Source organism: Protopterus annectens, chromosome 3.part1 (genome assembly GCF_019279795.1).
Source record: "Protopterus annectens isolate FY-2018-M chromosome 3.part1, PAN1.0, whole genome shotgun sequence".
Lineage (NCBI taxonomy): Eukaryota > Metazoa > Chordata > Ceratodontiformes > Protopteridae > Protopterus > Protopterus annectens.
In genome coordinates, this window is record NC_056732.1 from 576,823,259 (window position 1) to 576,845,267 (window position 22,009).

General features: G+C 40.7%; 1 protein-coding gene across 1 annotated transcript in view; it reads right to left on the reverse strand.

Moving 5' to 3' along the window:
* TBC1D5 (TBC1 domain family member 5) overlaps window positions 1-22,009 on the reverse strand; it is a 1,986,766-nt gene that overhangs the window by 1,929,451 nt on the left and 35,306 nt on the right. Inside the window, exon 4 of the mRNA XM_044066237.1 lies at window positions 3,596-3,663. Within this exon, the coding sequence (XP_043922172.1) occupies window positions 3,596-3,663 (68 nt within the window). The remainder of the gene's footprint in view (window positions 1-3,595; window positions 3,664-22,009) is intronic.

A 22,009-nucleotide genomic window follows, 5' to 3' on the forward strand; every position in this document is an offset into this window, starting at 1 on the left:
GACACTCTAACTGAGAATCGAAGGGCAACGTCTAACTGTGAGGCGACAACGCTACCGCAGCACCACCACCGCAGTTCAGATCCCTGAGCCTCTTCTTAGATTCTGAAAAATCTTGGCTCTCTCAGTGGAAATGCTCCCTCATGGTATGCAAGGTTTCCCCAAAGGAATAGTCCCTCAGGAGGAAAAGGTGAAGGGATAGATTCTTCAGCATCAGAATCCTCATTGGGGGGAAGAGAATATTGCTGATCAAAAGATGAATCAGAGGAAATGGAAACCTGATCTGAAGATTCATAGTCTGTCTCTTGCCTAGGCCTCTTATCAGGAGGGGGATGGGAACCCCTGATCAAGGTAATTAAGTCTTCGGCCATTTTCAGCATCTGTTTTTTTGGACATGGAGGCCTGTCCATGTGGCTGGTGAACTTGTTTCTTTGCTTTTAAAGGAGCTTTAGTCTTTGCCTTTGAAGCTGAAGTCGGTTTGATGTATAATTGTTTAGGTCTGAATACACCCTGAGAAGCCGATGCCTGCTCAGCGGCTCTTGATCCATCTGAGGGAATAGTCTCCGAGTCTCCAATACCTTGAGTTTCCAGCGGCCGTGGGAGTCAGTAGCAGCCTGCGACTCTAAAGTAGTCGGCGTCAGGGGCTGCAAAAGCGCCTCACTGAGAACCAGCGACTGGCTTAGGAGAAGCTTCGTCGGTTTTGGACCTCGGTTGCCTGTCTTTTTCTTTGCACTTTTTGTGAACTGCAGTAGTCAGATGGCTATCTGACGACATTGTATAATTAAATCTGCCCCCAAAATAGCTTAGTGCAAAATCGTACCGACGCTTAATAGTGCGTTGGTTAAATCTAACACAAAACCGACAACTTGAAATGTCATGGTCAGGGCCTAGGCAAGGAATACAGTAAGAATGAAAGTCCTTATAAGGTATTTGCTTCCCACAAGAAATACAATTAACTTTTTCTGACATCGGTCTGGAGCAAGAAAAAAGTTTCCCCAACGGGGTACTTAGCTTTTAATGAAGACTTCGGATCTGAAACTCGAACACGAAAATCTCAGGAGTCAGCCGACCGGCACTTGTGAACTGCTACTGCTTTGGGCACCGCGCAGCAAGAAAGACGGAAGAAAATGGCGTCAGCTGCATCTTTTATACCCCTGATGACCTGACGTCAGGGAAGGGGTGACAGCAACCGACGCAGGCCCCAAGACTTTGAAATTCAGGCCGACTGAGGGCAACCTGCCAGCAGGATTACCCAAATGTAATGACTGCAACAGTGAAACACGAAGAACATCACTGCTTCTATGGGAACTAACACATAACAGGTCAGCCTGAACTAGGACTTGTGAACTCCCCAACACAGGCTCTTTAATATCAACCTCGAATCACAGTTTGTAACAGATGAGTGAAAAACTGCAACAGCCGTCTTCTTGCACAAAGTTGGTGGTGGTGGTGAGGGAGGACATCAACTGATCTGGACAACTATAGACCTATAAGCCTGACCAGCCTCATCTGTAAGCCTATGGAAAATGTCATTATGGAATTGAAAAAGGCAGCCTACAAACTCTTGACATAATCCATTCTAGTTCTGTCAAGGGCAGATCCTGCCTACTTAATCTGCTCACCTTCTTCTAAAAGGTTACTGAAGCAATGGATATTGTACATTTAAACCTTGCAAAAATGTAAATCCCTATGTAACTCACTGGATAGTAAACTTGCTCACAAACAGAACCTAAGGACATAGTGGTGGCTCTACCGCCTCCAAAAGACCCATCACTAGTGGTATACCCCAGTTTTTGGCCCATGGACCACTCCTCTTTGGCATCTACTTCTCTGAGGTCAAAGCTAATGTTGTAGGCTTATGGCTGACCAAGTACACCAACAACAGTAAACTCAGTGCAATCATAAACTCTCCAGAAGATACCAAGATCATTCAAGAAGGCTTTCTCCAAACAAATAGCTGGTGTCACACCCATAGTCTAAAACTAAACTCCAAAAAAATGTATAATTGTATCCTTCAGCAAAACATGATGTCCCCTGCAACTATCATAATGAAGTACACCCCTGAGGATTGACCCCGTATTCAGGGACCTAGGAACCCATGTAGACAATGAGCTATCCCTCAATCACCATGTATCCATTGTTGTAAAGAAGTCCTTTTTCATTGCACGGCTTAAGGGCATAGCATCCAGATCCAAGGAAGTAATTCCACTGCATACTACACTCATCAGGCCAATCATGGAGTATAATGCTCCCTTTGGTATGTACCTGTCCAAACACCAAGCATAACTCCATTGACCTCAAAGCTTCCTCACTAAGAAAATCAAAGACCTAAATCACAAAACTACACTGGTCATCTCAAAGCCCTGTCCCTTTTTTCAGTATCTTACAGGCTATTAAGGGGCAATCTTTGCCTTGCCTACAGAGCCTGTCCCATCCTTTCAGAACTTCAATAAAACATGCTGAATGGATGGTTACATCTCTAAAACAATGCCATGTGTCTGGAAGCATCTTCCTTTCCATGTAAAGGAACGCACATCTCTTATTTTATTCAAGTGTAATCTGGATGAGTGGATGGGAAGCTGCAAGTTCACCCCTGGAATGGCACCCTTTTCCCTTATGGACTGCGGTAATATGCAAGTGTCTGTCTCGGGGTTATTTACATTATTATTATTATTATTATTATTATTATTACAAATGGCTCTAGGTTACTCATGCTTAAAATATTAGGGCTAAAAACCTATTTGGGGATGCATAGCTACACTTCTGAAAACCCTCATGATTATTAACCTGGTAAGTACCTACAACCTATACACAAAACACACGGATACCAAAGGCAAAATATTTAATTTGTATGAAGTGACACTTTGAGTTAAGTTGCAATGGAACATGCCCAGGAATAAAAAAAGATATTCAGTGACATCTTTTGCCATACTTTAAGTAAACATCAGCCAGGATAACACTACTAAAAATCCTGAATTATACAGATACAATAGTTACAGTTTATGAGATCTGAAATGCCACACTAAATAAACTGCTCTCTCTGATCAGTCACTGCATTTTAATGCTAACTCTACAAACGCCATGGGCTGTTCTCTATCTCCATATAGACTGCACCTCTAGTTACAGTACCGGTGTTTGCACCAAACCATGGTAATCTCTTGGAGTGGCTTTTCTATTGGAGAGCATATTCTTAAATATTTTTTCACAGTTGCTCAAACAGTGGAATGCCCCTCTAACACTGCTTGGCAAAGGTTAATTTATAACTATGGGCGACAGGTTGTCATTTTTTTCTCTAACAGAAAGAATCTCATCATTGGCTCACATGCTAAACTGCACTTTAAACATAATTCTAAAAAATACCCACTGTTCATCAGTTTGCAACAAACCTTTAAAACTGTAATACCAACAATGCTGCAGGGCATCACATTCAGGAAACATATTTCTTGTCATACACATATTAAATTTAGGTTTTCAGTAATGCTAAATTATGTTAAGCTCATAGCTTAAAATTAATAAAAAGTTACAAAATTCAAGATAATAGGTACTTTTCATAAAAGCATCCACGAATAATGAAGGAAGACTCAAACAATGTACATACGTTCTCATCACATCTTGTTCTATCATGGCTCGAAGTTCCTTATCTTGAAAGAATTTGTTCCAGAGAGACTGTAAAAATAAAAAAGGTTTTGAACTAAATATGTTACATATTGTATGTGCACAAAGACATGCTGTAAAAATACTACAAAAACAAAGAACTGCTATAATATATGAAAACAAGACCTAAAGTATACGTAACATTATGTGAGGTGCATAACCTGAACAGCATGTCTATTCTTTGATCAGAATGCACTAAGAGGAATGGAAGGGTATTCAATGCAGCATGTATAACAGGCATAAAACATCATAATGATATGAAGGACTTTATCCCAAACCACCAGCACCACCAGACTAGATACTATACTGGGTAAACAAGAGTTGCCTATCTACAAAGTGTACTACACAAAATGAATTAATCACCTCCTTGGAAAAAGATACTCACTCACCCAGATTTCACTGTTTTGCACAAGTATATTTGCTAAGTAGCTATCTACAAGAATTGTACTACAAATGACTTGAAGAAAAGCATTGTTTCCTTAAATGCAATCGAGAAATTTATATAATTCAGTCTACACTGTAACATCCTGTAAAAGTGGGTTCAAACATGCAATGAATCGAGGAAACATACCTATAAACAACTATGCTTAGATTTGTATACTTACACCTTACAAATATTAAATGTTATGTGTATGACTAAAGGAATGTATTACAAAATGAAACTAAGAACACTTTCTACACGTGTGTTTACATGTAGAGATAGGGTTGCCACCTTTTCAAATGGCCAAAGTGGGACATTTTCGGGACACACATCAGATTTTACAGGCCGACACATACCTATGGTCAGTACAAAAGATAGAACTTAACTTTTTTTCCTAAATAAAAGCATATTCTTGTAGCAGTTTAGTTGCTTATTATGTTTCTTGTAACATTTAGGTATTTTAGATACAGAAATAACTATTTTATGCAACTACTACATAAAATATGGGACATAATTATGTCCTACAATCTCAGGACATTTGCCCTTTTTAATATTTTTTGTCAGGACACAACTGCCCAAAGAGGGACTGTCCCTCTCAAAGTGGGACAGGTGGTAACCCTATGTAGAGATAGGCAGATACACTATACAAAGTTTCAAGTTAGCACAGTAAGATACATTTAGCCACAATGTCTGGGGGCAGTGTCTCACTTTTCATGTAAAGTGTTATGCTGGGCAAGTTAAAAGTCAGTCAATCCTAACCACCAATTCAAGACAATTAAATTGAAGTCAGACTTACATCTGCAGTAAAACTCTCCAGAACTGCACTGGAATTTTGGGAACAGATTTATGGTTTCAAACCTCAAATGTCAGTTTTCTGGTTTACTCCTGCATACTGTAACATTAGCTGTAACAACATGCAATATGTGAGAATTTATATAATCTCAAACATTAATACTCCATCACTATAAAATGGACAAAATTAGTTAAAACAGAGGGTGAAAATGTATTTTTGAACTTTGAGAACCCAAAAAAGATGTCTCAAGTTAAGAAATTGGACATTCATAAGTTCATAAAGCTCAAAGCTAATACACCCTTGCCACAAAGTTCCGATAAAGCATCATCAATCACATATTTTTTTGTAAATAAAATGTTCGTTAACTTTACAAAAGCTAGTTACATCTGCCAAATTTCTTCCATGCAAATGACAGATTTAATAATTTAACTAAGATCACTGACATAATACCTAATTCCGTGTTCAGAAAAAGTAGAAATTTTAAATGTGAATCATTGCACTGACAGTTAAAATGGTGTTTGATAGTAAAGTGCTGATGTGGTATATACTGTACTGTGCTTTAAAATGAGACCTTCTGTGTAACACATCCTTAAACAGGTTTATGCTGTAAAGAAAGATACTAAAATACTGCTCTCAGCAAACATAGGTGAAAGTGCACTCAAAGGAATGGTAGCTATTTTTAAATGTATCCAATAGGCCAAGACTCCGTGATTATATTAATGTGAAATGTTAGCTAAAGTCCTTACTAGCAAGGAAATGGAGTCAAGTTGGTTTTGTGACTGGTTGTGTTATAGCATGTGGTTTTATACAGTTTGTATTTAAACATTTGTTACAAATGTTTTTAGTTCTGATGAAGTTCCCAAAGTACTTGTGAAAGATAGTGATTAATGTCATACGGAAGGCACTTTTTCCTGTTTGTTAGTATTGACTTATTCTCAGTTTTCATTTGGCACTTCTACACTTTTTTGTCTTATACGGAGATCTACAATGTTCCTTCTCACGGGTAGGATCAGCAAAAAAGACCTCACCTTTAATGACCTAACCATAACAGTGGGATGTCAAAAGATATTTTGTCTCTCTTCATGGACAAAAAGGCAGTTACTGTTAGACTTCCAGATATACAGCTCCAGCTGCTGCAATTGTGGCACAGAATGTACAAAATCTACATAAAATCTAGGTTAGCAGATCATGTGTCAGACCTTAATTCAGCCACTCACCCCATGTATGAATGCACAGTTGAAATATTCTCCAGAACCTAATCCATTAAGAAGGTCTGCCAGAATCATTATGAAAGAAACAACCTGATGATTTAAAAACAAGTGACTGAAGAACAACTTCCGTCATGTCTAGCATTAAGATATCCTTTCAGGCAAAAGAGTTGACAAAACATGAGAGGCTTTGAAACCAATGCTGGATGGAGAAAATAAAGGGCACCACTTCATCTTAAACTACTAATTATACAAATCCCACTACATCATATGATGGCCTGCAAGGTGAACATCCTTTCTGGTAAACAGAATATGCACCAGAATCCAGGTTTTCAAGCTTGCAAAGTGTATCAGTGAAGACAGGCTCCAAATGAAGAGATGATACAAGTCACAAAATCAGCCTGTCACAATCAAGCAAAGACATATTTCCTGGGAGAAGGACAAGAATGGCAGAGTAATTTTATGATGGACTGTATCACTCTAAGGCTCTCATCAAACAAAAAAAAATCCATGGGGGGGTACTGGTGAAGGAAAAGGATGAGCCCATGGCAAGCAGTCAGATCTGACTCACCAATATCCAATAACAATGAATCCACATTAGCCTGAACTTCAAAACTGCTGAATGAGAATAAATACAAAATGGCTACAGAGAGAACATAAGATATCAGAATTCTCTATGGGAGAAATCCCCCTCCATATATGCCCTTTTAGATGATCTGAGAGGTTTTTTTTACTCCTTCAGAGAATTATGAGGTCAGGCAGTAATACAGAGAGAGGATACAATTCATTCCTCACAGTGTTATAACCTTGGAGCTGTTATAACAAAGCAACAGGGTTATGTGTTAATTAATCACTTCTTAAAATACATTGTAGCAGTATGCTGAACTTGTTGTTAAAAAAAAAAAAATCAATGCAATGGACCAACCACTTTGACAAAGTTTGTCTGGATACATGTAGGCCTTATGTTTCTTTTCCTGAAGGAGAACAGAGAAATGACCTTGTTCTGGTGTAGTACCTTAGCTGTTTGTGGACATCCACAGTATGCAAGAGGTATTGCCCAGTATTCTGGTGGTTTGGACAGACGGATTAAGGAAGTCAGCAGAAATACAACTAATCCTTCTCTCAAGTAAAAGGTTAAGAGTTTTCCACTGTGAAATACTGCATACATTTGTTTGCAAAAGTAACTCAAACCCTTCTGCATAAGGTGAGCAAAACTAGAAAAGAGCTTTCCAGGAAAGACTGTTAGGGTCCACAAAATTAGCTAGTTCAAAGGAAGACCAGCGTAAGTTTTGCAACATAAAGTTCAAGTTCCAGAGAAAAGAAAAAACATCTCCTTGATGGTCTTAAATGCAATATACCTTTATAAAAATACTTAACAAATAGGTTCACTGCAGTCTGAAAAAATACAAGAATACAAACAGAAATTACAGAAACGTGCACTATGACAGATAAGGTTACACTCAACAGGATCAATGAAATAGTCCAAAATAATGAGCAAAAGACAATTTAAGAGGTCAAAGCTCTTGAAAAGATGTCCAAGTTACAAATTCTTACAATTTCTGAAGATGTGATTTCCTGAGTAGAAAGAAACACTGGATCCACCACGAAATAAAACAACAACTGATTTAATTAATAAAAGAAAACGAGCGCTTTCACGCACATCAAACGTGCGCTTCCTCAGGTTACAAACAACATATCTCATCTCTATCCTTATATACACTACAAATCACATAATAAAACAATTAACAATAAAAATTAATCAATTAAACGTAATATATTAATTAAATAGATAGGAAGTCTTGACCAAATTAGGCAATGTTAAAAAACACTGACACCTAGGTGTCTGTTCCTATAAAACACCTCAATTAGATACATTTATATGTCAATCTACAAGACATAGAGACATAGTAAGAATGTACAATCGTATCTCAATCCTATTATATTATAAGGCATATCCTAATCATAACAAGTATGTATATACAGACAGTTCTGCTTACATCATAGTGGATCATTTAAGAAAAATCCCAGTTCATAATGTAGTATACATAAGAAATATCAACAATATTATAATGAGAATGCTAATTCCATTATAAGAAAAGAAGAGAAGGGAAGGGAAAGGGGGGAGAGGGGAAGAGGGGGGGGGAGGGAAAAAGGGCTGAAAGGAGGGGGGGAAGGGGGGAAGGGAAAGAAAGGAACGGGAAGAAGGAAATAGAAACAGAAAGGAGAAAAAAGGAAAAAAAGAAGAGAATAAGAGAATAGAGAAGGGATGAAGTGATTCCAATAAACAAAAGTGACTACCATCCATTATAATAGTGCTGGTCTAATGTTAACTGTTGTATTGAGTCCAGGTTCTATATGGGCTCTGAGAGACAAAATCCATTTCAATTCATTAAGTTCAAGGGATCCTATAGAGTCACCTTCCCTTCTATTCGGGTATTGTATTTGTAGGACTCTAAATTTAAAAATATGCTTCTGATATACCTGGCAGTGCTTAGCTAAGGCATTACTAACATTGACTTTTCTTATGTCGTAGACATGATTATATATTCTATCTTTAAGTCTGCGTGTGGTCATTCCCACATAGTAAGCCTCACAGCTATCACAACTAGCCAAGTAAATTACGTTTGTTGTGTCACATGTAGCGTAGAAATTGGGTTTAAAAACCAAACCCAAATCCATACGCTCAAAACTTTGTTCAGTTGCAATAAATTTACAAACACAACACTTCCTACATGGGTAGGTTCCTTGTTTGATATTAGTTCTAATATCCAGTGTTTTTTTCTGGATATTGTCCTTACATAATAACCTTTTAAGGTTATAGCAGTTATTATATCTGAAACTAGGTTTATTACCAACTACTTTCGACAAGTCATTATCCATAATAAGTAGTTTCCAATTTCTTTGAATAATATCCCTAATATATTGAATATCATTTGTGTATTTAATGTCAAAATGGACTCTATTGTCAGTCTTCGTCCTACTACTATAGGTCACATGCCTACTCAATCTATGATACTGAGAAGATCTGCCTTCCTGCTGAGAGGTGTCATTCTTAAATCCTAATACCATTTGAGAGGGATAACCCCTATCTAAAAAACACTCAGCCTGAAAGTCCAACAACGCCTCCTTTTTACTGTCAATATTGCACAATTTCCCAATTCTTGATATTTGGTTTTTAACAATATTGGGGAAAACATATCTGGGATGCATACTCCCAAAGTGGAGTATGCTGTTCCTCCAGCATGGTTTCCTATACAGGGACGTGGTGATCTCATTGAAAGAATTCTTATAGATGGTAACATCCAGATAGTCAGCCTGAGTAAAGGAATATTCATGGGTAAAGCTCAAAAAAGTTGTAGTCGAGTTCAAATAATCAACGAACTCATTCAGGGATTCAATGCCTCCATTCCAAAAAAGGAGTAGATCATCGACATAGCGTCTATAAAAATGGTATTGGTTGTAAAATTATGGTCACTAAAGACATAAGTCTTCTCCCATATATAAACAGCAAGATTGGCATAGGCATTGGCACAGGGGGTGCCCATAGCCACCCCCCATGTTTGCCTATATATCCTGTCTTGGAATAAAAAGACGTTGTTAGTCAGAATCAAGTCTAGAAGGGAACATACAGTCAACTGATCTATATGATCCAGATCACTCAACTCAGTCAGACAATCTCTAACAGCATCTATTCCAAAATCATTAGGGATGCTGGTGAACAAATTTTTTATATCCAAGGTGACCATCAAGGTATCAGATCTTACATTATCAAGTAGGGTAACATTTTCCAGATCTTTCAATAACTCGAAAGAATTTTTTAAAATAGTGGGAGTGAGACCTGTCAAAGGACCTAGTTTCAGCTGAACATAATGGGAGGCATTCTCAGTGGCCCATAGCCTCCCAGATACAATAGGTCGTAAAGGTGGAGGAATTACGCCTTTATGTATCTTTGGAAGCCCTTTGATGAGAGGAATTAAGGGGGATTCAATCACTAAATAATCATACAGATCTTTATCAATACACCTTGTCATCAGGAGGTCGTAAAAAGTGTCATGTACATTTCTCACTATAGAACTCACATCTGCTTTATTTAACTCAGAATATGCTGCATCGTCTTTTAACATATCATTCATTAAATCAGTATAGAATGCTGTGTCCATAGCAACTATCCCACCCCCCTTATCGGCTGGTCTAAAAACCAAATTAGCATTGTTAGCCAAATTATCCAGCGCCTCTTTTTCAGCCATGTTTAAGTTAACAAATAATCGCTTGTGTGCCCCACCTTTATAAAATAGATACAGATCATGTTCACAGGCTTTCTGGAAACAATCAATGTTTCCAGAAATATGCGGTACAAAAGTACTTCTTCTCTTTAATATCCTAGCATTGTAGGACATACCTGCATCATCTGTATCTTTAAATAAACATTTGAGGGCTATTTTTCTAGTAAACTTACGTAACATAATCATGGTATCAGACAAACAGCTCCCTCGGGAGGGTATAAAGGAAAGTCCTCTATTTAGCACAGCACATTCAATATCAGAAAATACTTTAGATGATAAATTAAAAAACAAAGTATTCAGTTCTTCTTTCTTCTCGATTCGCGGTTGTCGCCCGATAACTTCCGTTTGCCCCTCCCTCTGCTTGTTGAGCGCTCCTGCGCTCGATTTTTGTAAGGCAAAGGAAAATTTAGATTCAATGCCACTGCTGACCCAAGGGTGAAATTCATAGTCTGTCCACCGTTCTTAGGTCTCGCCCCTGTATTCACTGTCCCTCTTAAACCTTCTTGGTTACATGGAATAGTAGAAGCAGAAGTGGCAACTTCATCTGCTAAACTACTAGAGGCAGGAGTATTATTAGGCAAGATGTCAGACAAACTATCAGAAACAGCGGTCGTGCTGGGAACATGGGGTAGACCAACAGTCACCTGCTCATTGCTGTCTTCAGTCGCTACAATGTCATTAGTCCTCGGCCACATAAAAATGCGACCAAGCTGGAAATCATTACGATCTCTCTTGAGTTTCCTTAATTTTGTCTGTTCTAGTTTGCTGCTATAAAGTGTCAGTTGTCTCAACATACTGTTCAATCTTTGTATACAATAGTCACTTTTATAGCATTGATTGATAATTTTATGCTCACCTTCTACCTTGCTAATCAGTTCTTCTTCCAATGGCTTAAAGTAGTCGATGAGCAAGTGGATATAGCTGTTGCCAAGTTCCATGTTGAGCATCTGCCATCTTCGCAGCAAATCAGGGTGTGCATCCCCATAACTCGGCATACAGAGGACGCGCATGCCTCGCGGAATGACCTTAAAGTGGAGGCATGCCTCAAGGTATTTCCTCTGCCAAATTAGCCGATGAAGTTTGTATAGGTTATTCTCAAGTGATCTCAACTGATCATAAAACCCTTGTAAATTCTCCGTTTCCGAAGTCAATGAAGAAGTAACAGTACCTTGTTCAGCAAGATTAAGGAGAGAATTCTCCTGTTGATAGAAAATATCATTCCAGTTCTCCACGTTCCCTGTACTGCCAGGGTTATAATCCAGCTCTATGTTAGGCAATTCCATCGTGTGATGTTCGGCCAGGAGAAAAAATAGCAGTGTAGCAACAAATAGCACCAGACCCAGCACGACCATCCAAAGGATCCCAGCGGAAAAACAGGGGCAATGAGTAGAAAGAAACACTGGATCCACCACGAAATAAAACAACAACTGATTTAATTAATAAAAGAAAATAAGAAGTTATGTTCCTACCATAACGTTCCATGTTAGTTGTCTTCTCTCGCCTTCTTTCTTGCTTGATGGGTTTGCTTTAGCTCGAGAACTCCTTTTACCAGCTCGAGGCAGCCCCATATCCCATGATGCAAGGCAGGAAGTACCCAGATCTCGTTTGTTGACAAAGGGCAATAACACCAAGCATAAAAATACTTCCCAAAGGAAGAAGAAACTTACAGATGGAAAAAGTACCAGGTTTGAATGGTCTTTAGCATAATAGTTTCTTATACAAGGTCTGTCCAGGCCAGGGAAGGAGGGAGGGAAAGAAGGCGAGAAGACAACTAACATGGAACGTTATGGTAGGAACATAACTGTTGTCAATCTCGCCTTCATTCTTGCTTGATGGGACAGCACCTCTATCCTGGGTGGCTCAATGGAACAAACTCTTGAGGACTGTAGAGCCAAAACTGGCTCTGTCCCTGGAGGCCAAGTCCAATTTGTAATGGGAAACAAAAGTGTGAGAAATAGTGTCCAAAGGCAGTCTAGCTTGAAAAGCTGTAGAAGTAGCTAAACTCCTAGTTGAATGTGCTTTAGGTTTTGAGCACAGCTGTTTTCCCCTGATCGTATAAATTTCAGTGATGACAAGAAAGCCATCTGGACAAAGTCACTTTAGAAACAGGAAGGCCTTTTTATTATCGGCATAGGAAACAAAAAGTCGGGCAGATTTTCTAAATTTTTTGTTCTGTCCAAATAATATCTAAGCTGACGGTGGACGCCAAGATAATGTAGCTTTTGTTCAGCTCTATCTGAATAGTTAGGAAAAATACAGGAGATCAATGGATTGATTCAGATTGTTTTTGAAGCGACCTTAGGTAAAAATGATGGATTAGTTCTCAAAGATACTCTGTCTTTGTGAAAAATCAAATAGGGTCGAACCGAAAGAGCATGAAGTTCAGACACCCTCCTGGCAGATGTAATAGCCACTAGGAATAAAGTTTTCCAAGAAAGATATTTCAGGAACAAGAAACAGCTGGCTCAAGGGGAAGAATCAAGGATGTCAGCACTAAATTTAGATCCCACTGAGGAGGAGGATTCCTGATTGGAGGCTTTAGTAGGAAAATTCCTTTCAAGAAGGCCCTGCAGAGCCTATGGGACATAATATTATGATCTGCTATCCCAACATGAAAATTAGAAATAGCAGCCAACTGAACTCTGACTGTGGAAGAAGAGGAGCCTGCATGAAAATTCTCTGCTAAGAAGTCCAGAACTGCCTGAACAGGGGCAGTAAAAGGATCAATATTCTTGGCTTTAGCCCAATAAGAGAAACGTTTCCATTTGCTTGTGTAAATCCTCCTGGTAGAGGATTTTAGTGAATGTCTCTAACTGGGTTAGAGATCAAAGGAAGCCTGGCTAGGGAAGGAAGTGGAGCAACCATGCTGTGAGGTTGAGAGAAGGGATTGACCGGTGCAGCTGACCGGATTGGTGAATCAGTAGATCTGGCACTGGGTCCAGATGCCACGGCTGCACCAAAAGGTGATGATGGAGGAACGGAACCAAACTTGTCGAGGCCAGTAAGGGGCAATGAGAATCAATTTGGCTCTCAAACGGTAGCTTTCTGGATCACCTGAGGGATCAGAGGAAATGGGGAAGGCATAAAGAAGTCCCTGGGGCCAATCCTGGGTCAGAGCGTCTCTGGGGATGGCCTGATAGAGGGAAGAGGCTGAAAAGTCTGGACATTTGCTGTTTTGGGGAGTAGAAAAAGATCGCAACATGGACGACCCCATTCCAGAAAAATCTCTTCCGCTATGGATTGCTTGAGAGACCACTCGTGAGGCATGAGAATAGCTCTGCTCAATCTGTCCGCTATAATGTTGGTTTTCCCAGGGATATGCGTTGCTACCAGAAACCGATGAGAGGAGATCGCCCATTGCCATAGTCTGACACAAGGGGTAGGACTTGGTTCCGCCCTGTTTGTTGATATACCAAACTACAGACATGTTGTCTGTGTGGACTGCAATTGTCCCTACGGGAAGAAAGTCGTTGAGGGCTTGCAACGTTAAAAGCACTGCTCTCATCTCCAGGACATTTATGTGCAGATGGTACCGAACGGTTGCCACGCCCCATGAACCATCCTGCCCTGATAATGACCCCCACCCGATCAGGGAGGCATCCGTGGTGACAGTGGCTATCGGGACGGAGGTACAAAGCATCTGCCTTGGTGAACCTGAGACGATGTGATCCACCAAGCAAGATGTTCTTATGTTTGTGTCACCAGAATCTGGTGGACAGGGAGCTGCTGGTATGACCACTGTGTGAACAGCATCCACTGAAGGAGGCGCATGTAGAATCGAGCCAGGCGTAGAACACTGATGCCCGAAGCCATTTGACCTAATTCCTTTAGAACCATTCTGGCCTGTACTTTCTTGCTGGCCAGAATGATCCTGACATGAGTGAGAATGTCTGAAACTGTTTGTTGTGTAACGGTAGCTGAGATGGGGACAGTGTTTAAGTTATGAAGGTAATAGACTGGCAGGGCGATAAGGATGACTGTTGACTGAGATGCCCAAATGAGAACAAAGGTCTATTGTGTAATCCCTGGCTTGTATAAGCTGATGCCTGGTGGTGGCTGACAGGAGCCAGTCAAACACCTGCTCAGGTGAGCCGTGACCACTGCCATGCATTTGGTGAACACTCTGGGGCTGTAGTGAGACCAAAGGGCAGGGCTCTGAACTGGAAATGACTGGCGAAAAAGCGGAGAAATCTCCTGGAATTTTGATGTGATCCTGAAGATCTCCAGTTGTCCTTCTGTAAGAAGGGCAGAATTGACTGAAGAGTGACCATTCGAATCTTGTCTTCCTGACAGACTTGTTGAGTCTGCTGAGATCCAATATTGGTCTCCAGTCTCCGTCTTTTGGGGACCAAAAAGAACCTTGAGTAGATTCGGGCTCTGAATGGTCTACTGTAACTGGCTGAATGGCTCTTTTTGCAGTAGTTTTGCGATTTCTAACTCTGCAATGTCCCTTAGACCGGTGGTACATCTGGAAGGGAACTTGAGGGAAGGGACTTTCCTCGAAAGGAATTATGTAACCCTTGGATATGATCGACTGTACCCATCTGTCTTGAGTTAGGAATGCCAGGCTTCTGGGTACAGTGATAATCTTCGACTGCCTCCAAGGAGGGACAGCCGGGCAACACCTCAGGGATGCTGAAAAGGCTTCTCAGGAAGAGACTCCCTGTTGCCCTGGTTCTTGGACCCCTCTGCCTCTACTGTTGTTGTTACCCCTCTGCCTCTAGGGGTAAACTGACCACGTGAATCCGGCGTGACTCCTTGGGATTATCTTCCCACCCTTCTGTCCTTTGGGATAAGGCCTAGAAGGGGTGGAAAAACGGACTCCAACAGCAGAAAGAGTCTTGCCGTCCTGCTCACACCTGGTCAAGGTCTCCTTCACCTGAGGGCCAAACAAAGCTGACCCATCAAAGGGAGAATTTGTGAAGGACGCCTTAAAGGGATCCGCAAAATCACATAGTCGCATCCAGGCTTGGCAGCATAAGATATTAGCCGCATGGAGGAGTTAGCAATGGAATTGAGGGTTCCAATCTTCTTGGGCCCCTGCAGCTGTAGGATCCTGAACTACTTCTCCCAGCTCCTTGAGGATATCTCTGGAGTCTGGTGAAGTGACAAAGATAATTCAGCGAGCATAGCAAAGGTCGCTGAGGAAAACATCCGCCCTATCCATGGTCCTAGAGTCCTTATTAGGAGGATGGACGGGCACAGAAGGATCTGCAAGTTCCTTTTGGTGGCCGCAGCCACCACCATGGCATCAGCGGGACACCCTTGGTAAGGAATTGTTTGCCACTAGGGCAGTTATAAATTTAGAAGGCCTCCTAGGGACTGGCTCTACAGAGTCAGGAGCTGTCCCGCCTTCGAGCAATAACCTGCATCAGGGGTCGAAGGCGGAGACACCCAGGAGGTGGAGGCCGAGATCCAAACGCCTCTAGATATTCTGACTCATCCTCAGAGTGATTGTTGGTGGGCCAGTTTCCCTCTGTTTCAGAAGTTCTAGGATGTCTGTCAAGGAGACATCCTCAGAGGGGGATCTACGGGATCCCTCTGACTCATCATACTCAGTATCCAAGTGACAGACTAGTCTACATGCTTCAGTCCTCTTCCTAGGAGGATCTCCCGAAACAACAGGAGAATCCTCGGAAGAGGGGGAAATTCCCAATGGGGAAACCTGAGGCGGAGGATCTCTGGGTCCTGTAGCAAGAGAAGTGGCAGAGATGTCAACAGGTACAGTAGAGGGAGGAGCTACGGGAAGAGACTGCTGACTGATACTAGTGGCCAGTACACTCTTCATCACCTCGAATGCTCCCTCCCAGGCAGGTCCGAGGAGCTAGGAACTCCAGGGGCCACCGAAAGGGAAGTCTCCGAGGCAGATGTCGGAGCCGAGCTCACCAAGGCCGAGGCTCCAAGGGGAAGAGCGGGCTCGGACAAGGGTCCGATGCCACTCACCCCTCGGAGGAGACCATGGAAGCCCGACCACAATCCCTCTAAGGAAGAGGAGATAAGAGTAGGGGCTGAAGGAACAGAAGGGGTATCCGCCTCCAGCCGTAGCAGTAACCAAGCCCGAAGACTCCAACTCCAAGCTCTGGGGTAGAGTTGAAGGAGGAACTGTAACGGGTGTGGACCAACAGTCGTCTGCTGAGACGGACTGTGGGCCAGTACCTGTGACTTGAGCAATCTACTGACCACTCTCTCGAGGTCATGATCTGACAACCTGGATGACCTTGAAGATCGGCTCCGATGGCTCCGCCCGATAGAAGAGGCGAGGCCGAGCGAAAGTCCAAGGAAGGAGACCTCGACCTCTTCCTGGAATGGGCCATCGGAGCCGATAAAACTGATCCTGTAGGCACCGATGCCTGTGCCACATGGGTGTCGGAGCCGATCGAGCCGACACCGATGCCCCTGCGTGGGTGTCGGAGCCGGTTGGAACCGACCCCACAGTGGTCAGCAGATTCGCACCGATAGCCATCGGAGCCGAAGTTTAGTGGATCAGAATCGAGGCCACAGGCTTAGAAACAGAAGCCTGGGTCTTGGCAGATTTAGTTGACTTTGAGGGGTCCGAGAGCCTCAAGAAGGCCCCTGAGAATCAACTTATTCCGTCTCTCCTGCAGGACTCTCTGGCTGAAGGAGTGACAAATAGCACAGGAGTCCTGCAGGTGAAGAGGGCCCAAAGTGTGACCGTCTGTCAGAGACATCTTCTGACAGCACGAGTCACACTTCTTAAAACCTGAAACCCTCTCTTTAGACATGGTGCCCTAACACAACACACACACACCAGTCCAAGTAAATTAAACTAATACCAAAAGGTATTTAGTAAAAAACACCAACACACACACCTAACAGGGGATGGGATGGGAAACTAACTGACTAAAAAAATTTAAAAGAGACAGGGAATTCTGTCAGAAAAAGTTAAATTTAAAGTTAAACTATCAAAACAAAATAGTTTTTAACTAAAAGGGGCTTAAATGTCACAAATGTGAATTACTTACCAGGAGCTGGTAAAGAGAAGACCTCCCAAGCGGCAAAGCGAGATCTGGGTACTTCCTGCCTTGCATCATGGGATATGGGGCTGCCTCGAGCTGGTAAAAGGAGTTCTCGAGCTAAAGCAAACCCATCAAGCAAGAATGAAGGCGAGATTGACAACTTAACATCGAGCGCTTTCACGCACATCAAACGTGCGCTTCCTCAGGTTACAAACAACATATCTCATCTCTATCCTTATATACACTACAAATCACATAATAAAACAATTAACAATAAAAATTAATCAATTAAACGTAATATATTAATTAAATAGATAGGAAGTCTTGACCAAATTAGGCAATGTTAAAAAACACTGACACCTAGGTGTCTGTTCCTATAAAACACCTCAATTAGATACATTTATATGTCAATCTACAAGACATAGAGACATAGTAAGAATGTACAATCGTATCTCAATCCTATTATATTATAAGGCATATCCTAATCATAACAAGTATGTATATACAGACAGTTCTGCTTACATCATAGTGGATCATTTAAGAAAAATCCCAGTTCATAATGTAGTATACATAAGAAATATCAACAATATTATAATGAGAATGCTAATTCCATTATAAGAAAAGAAGAGAAGGGAAAGGGGGGAGAGGGGAAGAGGGGGGGGAGAGGGGAGGGAAAAAGGGCTGAAAGGAGGGGGGAAGGGGAAGGAAAGAAAGGAAGGGGAAGAAGGAAATAGAAACAGAAAGGAGAAAAAAGGAAAAAAAGAAGAGAATAAGAGAATAGAGAAGGGATGAAGTGATTCCAAAAAACAAAAGTGACTACCATCCATTATAATAGTGCTGGTCTAATGTTAACTGTTGTATTGAGTCCAGGTTCTATATGGGCTCTGAGAGACAAAATCCATTTCAATTCATTAAGTTCAAGGGATCCTATAGAGTCACCTTCCCTTCTATTCGGGTATTGTATTTGTAGGACTCTAAATTTAAAAATATGCTTCTGATATACCTGGCAGTGCTTAGCTAAGGCATTACTAATTACTGAAGATGTGATTTCCTGGTACTTGATCATTTAGCATCTTTGCGAATGCTCGATAGGAAAATGAATCACTGAATAGAATTTGAGTTCTATCTCCCATACTCCAAGATTTAGTGATGTGTTGGGATATAGCATACTGCCTTTTTGCACAGTTAGCAAGATTTTGTGCAGAGGCAAAGATCATAGTAAAAGTGAAGGAAGACTCGTCAAGAAATAAAACTATTTCCGTTTTGGACAAAATAGAATTACAAGAATTACAAGTACTTGCCTTGCTTTACTTTCAGAACTTTCTGAATCACTAGGAATGCAAGAAACATGTACATCAAATGCTGAGACCAAGGAGAGGAAAATGCATCTACTTTCCTAATTGTGTCATGCTGTATGACAAAGCAATGACTGGAAGACTGACTTTTGAGGTGTGTAACAAACAGATCCTCCTTAGGTATGTCCTATTGCTGCAGTATTTGTTGACAAACCATGGAGTTTACAGGTTCTGTGAGCTAGACTTGTATGCTTGCTTTGGCCATCTGCCTACCTAGAAGGTATACTGCTGTTACTAAAAGTTTTGAGTTGAATAGCCCAGTTCCAGATCAGAAATGCCCTTTCCAGAGCTGAAAAGGTTGTGTGCCCCCCTTGTTTATTGGTACACCAAAATCGGTATAGTGCGATCTTACACAAGCTCCTTGCTACAAGTAAATCACATACAGCTATAAAAGGGATCATTATCCATTGTGGCTGCTTAAATGAATCCCAGTACAGCACTCACTGCTGACCAGCAACTTTTCAACACGTGTGACCACAACCCATAAAAGCCTGTGCCTGTAAGCCTTCCCCACTCTAGCTACAGTACTCCTTTTTCCCGTGCCTGTCCAGTAATCTTAATTCCACGACAAACGGAATGTGGTTAGATACATAGTTTTCCAAGGCTGTGCTACTGATTACAGAAAGATAATAAAAGGATGCAATTTCTGACTATTATAAAGATCTTGCCTATTAGCTGGGTAAGGTCACATCATACATTTCCTAACCAAATTGGAAGAATAGTACTATATAATGTGTTTACACAACTGTCAAACAAAATGTTTGCAATACCATGAGACAAGTTTATGTTGAAGCCCTAAACAAAATGAGCTGTCTGTTCTTTTAGGGGCTTGCATGTAAGTGTCAGGTTGCTGGCGAATATCACCTTCATGACACCCTGCAAAGTCAAAAAGAGATGAGGGATAGTCCATTTCAACTCTGGCAAATGTATCTTTTTCAAATATATTTTGTTTGGGGAAGAGATTTTACCTGTAAGCCATCCACACAACTCTCCCATATAGGTCAGTTTCATAAAATATTATGTCTTCTGGTGGGAAGCTAAAGGACTGAAAAAATCTAACTTCAAGTCTAGAGTCAGTAAATGTAGTGTATTCCTCTTCATCAGAGGATAAAGGAGGCAGGCAATTGTTTCATTCTTTCTACAACCTTCATCAATACTGGCAAAAGTTCCAAGATGTCAATGTGAAAAGAAAAAAGACTTAAATTAATTTGAGGAGGGAGACAGATAAAGGTTGCTACTGCTATAAAGATGCTTCTTGGATGATCTGAAAATACACTTACTCAGTGTATGTAATCAGTAACTGGATGAAATAGAATAGAATCGCTCAGAGACCTCAGAAGGATCAAAAACCTCTTTGAAAGCCACTGGCTTAAGATTTTTCACAACTATACTTTCCAGGTCAGCGTGAGAACATTTTTGCACCTATAAGGCACAATCCCTGCAATCTCCATCAAATGCCCCTGCACTGGTACGGATTTGATTTCTACAAGTCATGGCTTTCTTCACTGATGCAGCGGAAAAGGACTTAACTTTTTTCAGTAGATTCAGAAGCAACGTCTATTTAGATTCCTCACACGTTGCAGGTTCCTGCTATCTGTCTTTCCTTTCCCTCTTGCCTCACTCACTCTCTTTAAAGTGTGAAGATGTCTACATTTAGAACTTTCACTTTCCAAGACAGTTCAAACATTTCTCAGACAGATGGGAAAATAGTGCTTTAAAATGCCTTAATCTAACTACCTTATAAAATTATGGCAAATATGTGACTCAAGTTTAAGTTGAGCCCCTACACAATCCTCAGGTGCTATTTGTCTGCCACTAACATACTTGCTGATCATTTCTTTTTTTTTTTTTGGGGGGGGGGGGGGCAAAATTATATCATAAAAGTATCCTTTCTTTTTTGTTAGATTGCACTGAAAAAAGTAAGAAAGAATATAATGAACTGACCACGGCTAAAAGCAAAAATAGTAAAATGGTAAAAGTTTAATTGAGTAAGCGCTTTCACGATGAATAATACATCGCTTGCTCAAACTCTAACATAAAATCTCTCTACATTTAAATCATACAATATCCAATCATATGGTTTTTCATTCATGACATCATAAAATTCAATACAAAATTTCTTTAAAAAAACAACAACAGTTTAAAACTATGCTTAAGTAGCAGCAACATAAAAACTTCCTAAAATACACTTAAACATATATTTGTTTCAATGCTTGAGCGGTCTTGCTTTCAAAAAAGGTTTTAGTGACACTGCACTATTTTACCCTGGATAGCTTTCTGCCTTCAGTAGCATAATCCATTTCTGTTCAACTTCTTCAACAATATTGCTCATATCCCTACCTCTAATGTTTAAGTGCATAACCTCCAGGGCCACAAAATTAAAAATATGTGATGGACCTGCAGATTGCACGTTTGGCCAGGGCACTGGTTCGAGATTTGGAGAACAAGCTTTATAGCTTTAAGAGACTACAATGGCAGAGGTTCCACCTGGAGGCATCACTAAAGTACAAGATAGTACACCAAGAGGTTTGAGAGTGTTTACGATGCCTGCTTATGGTAATACTTACCCTGAATTGCTACAGAAATGGCAAAAATTAAATCTTCAGTTAAGCTATGACTATATGCATTTGTTAAATGATTTTTTCAAACCTCATGAAAAAGTTTTGGCTGAAGGAATTGAAGCCTTACAATATCTCTTAATGACTAACTTTTCTACTGATATCATTGGTACTAAATTGGATGATTTACATGATAGTATTGTTAATTATGAGAAGAGATTACTCAGTACCAAGACTAAAAAGTTAAAAAGAGACTTAAATGACTTCCAGCGGAAGGAAGTCTTATTCATGGCCAAGACGGATGGCTTCTAAAACGTCCGAAAGCACTATAGTACCATCTCAGAACAATGATAGTAACTTCAATGGTGATGAATTAGGAGGTGCTGTGCCTTTAACAAACAATATTGAGTCAGAATGCAACAGCAATATGTATCCTGTGACTCAGCAAGCAGCGACACCACTTAGAGTGTGCTGAGAACGAGAGAAGGGTTCTACTCCAAGCAATGGCGAAAACGAACCCAAAACAGCTTTTAAACACAGGAAAGGAGGCAATTCCAACACATCACCTTTTTTAGAAGCAAAGGATAAATTGCAAAAATCGATCCTGCCATTTGTCCTAAACAATGCACTGCCCATCAGAGAAAGTTCCAAAAGCAGGGGAAGGAAGGGCAGGACACAGCAAACGAGAGAGAAAGGTATTCATTCAAATGCAATGACCACACGCAGCAGAAATATGAGAAACTGGTAATTAATTTATCTAGTA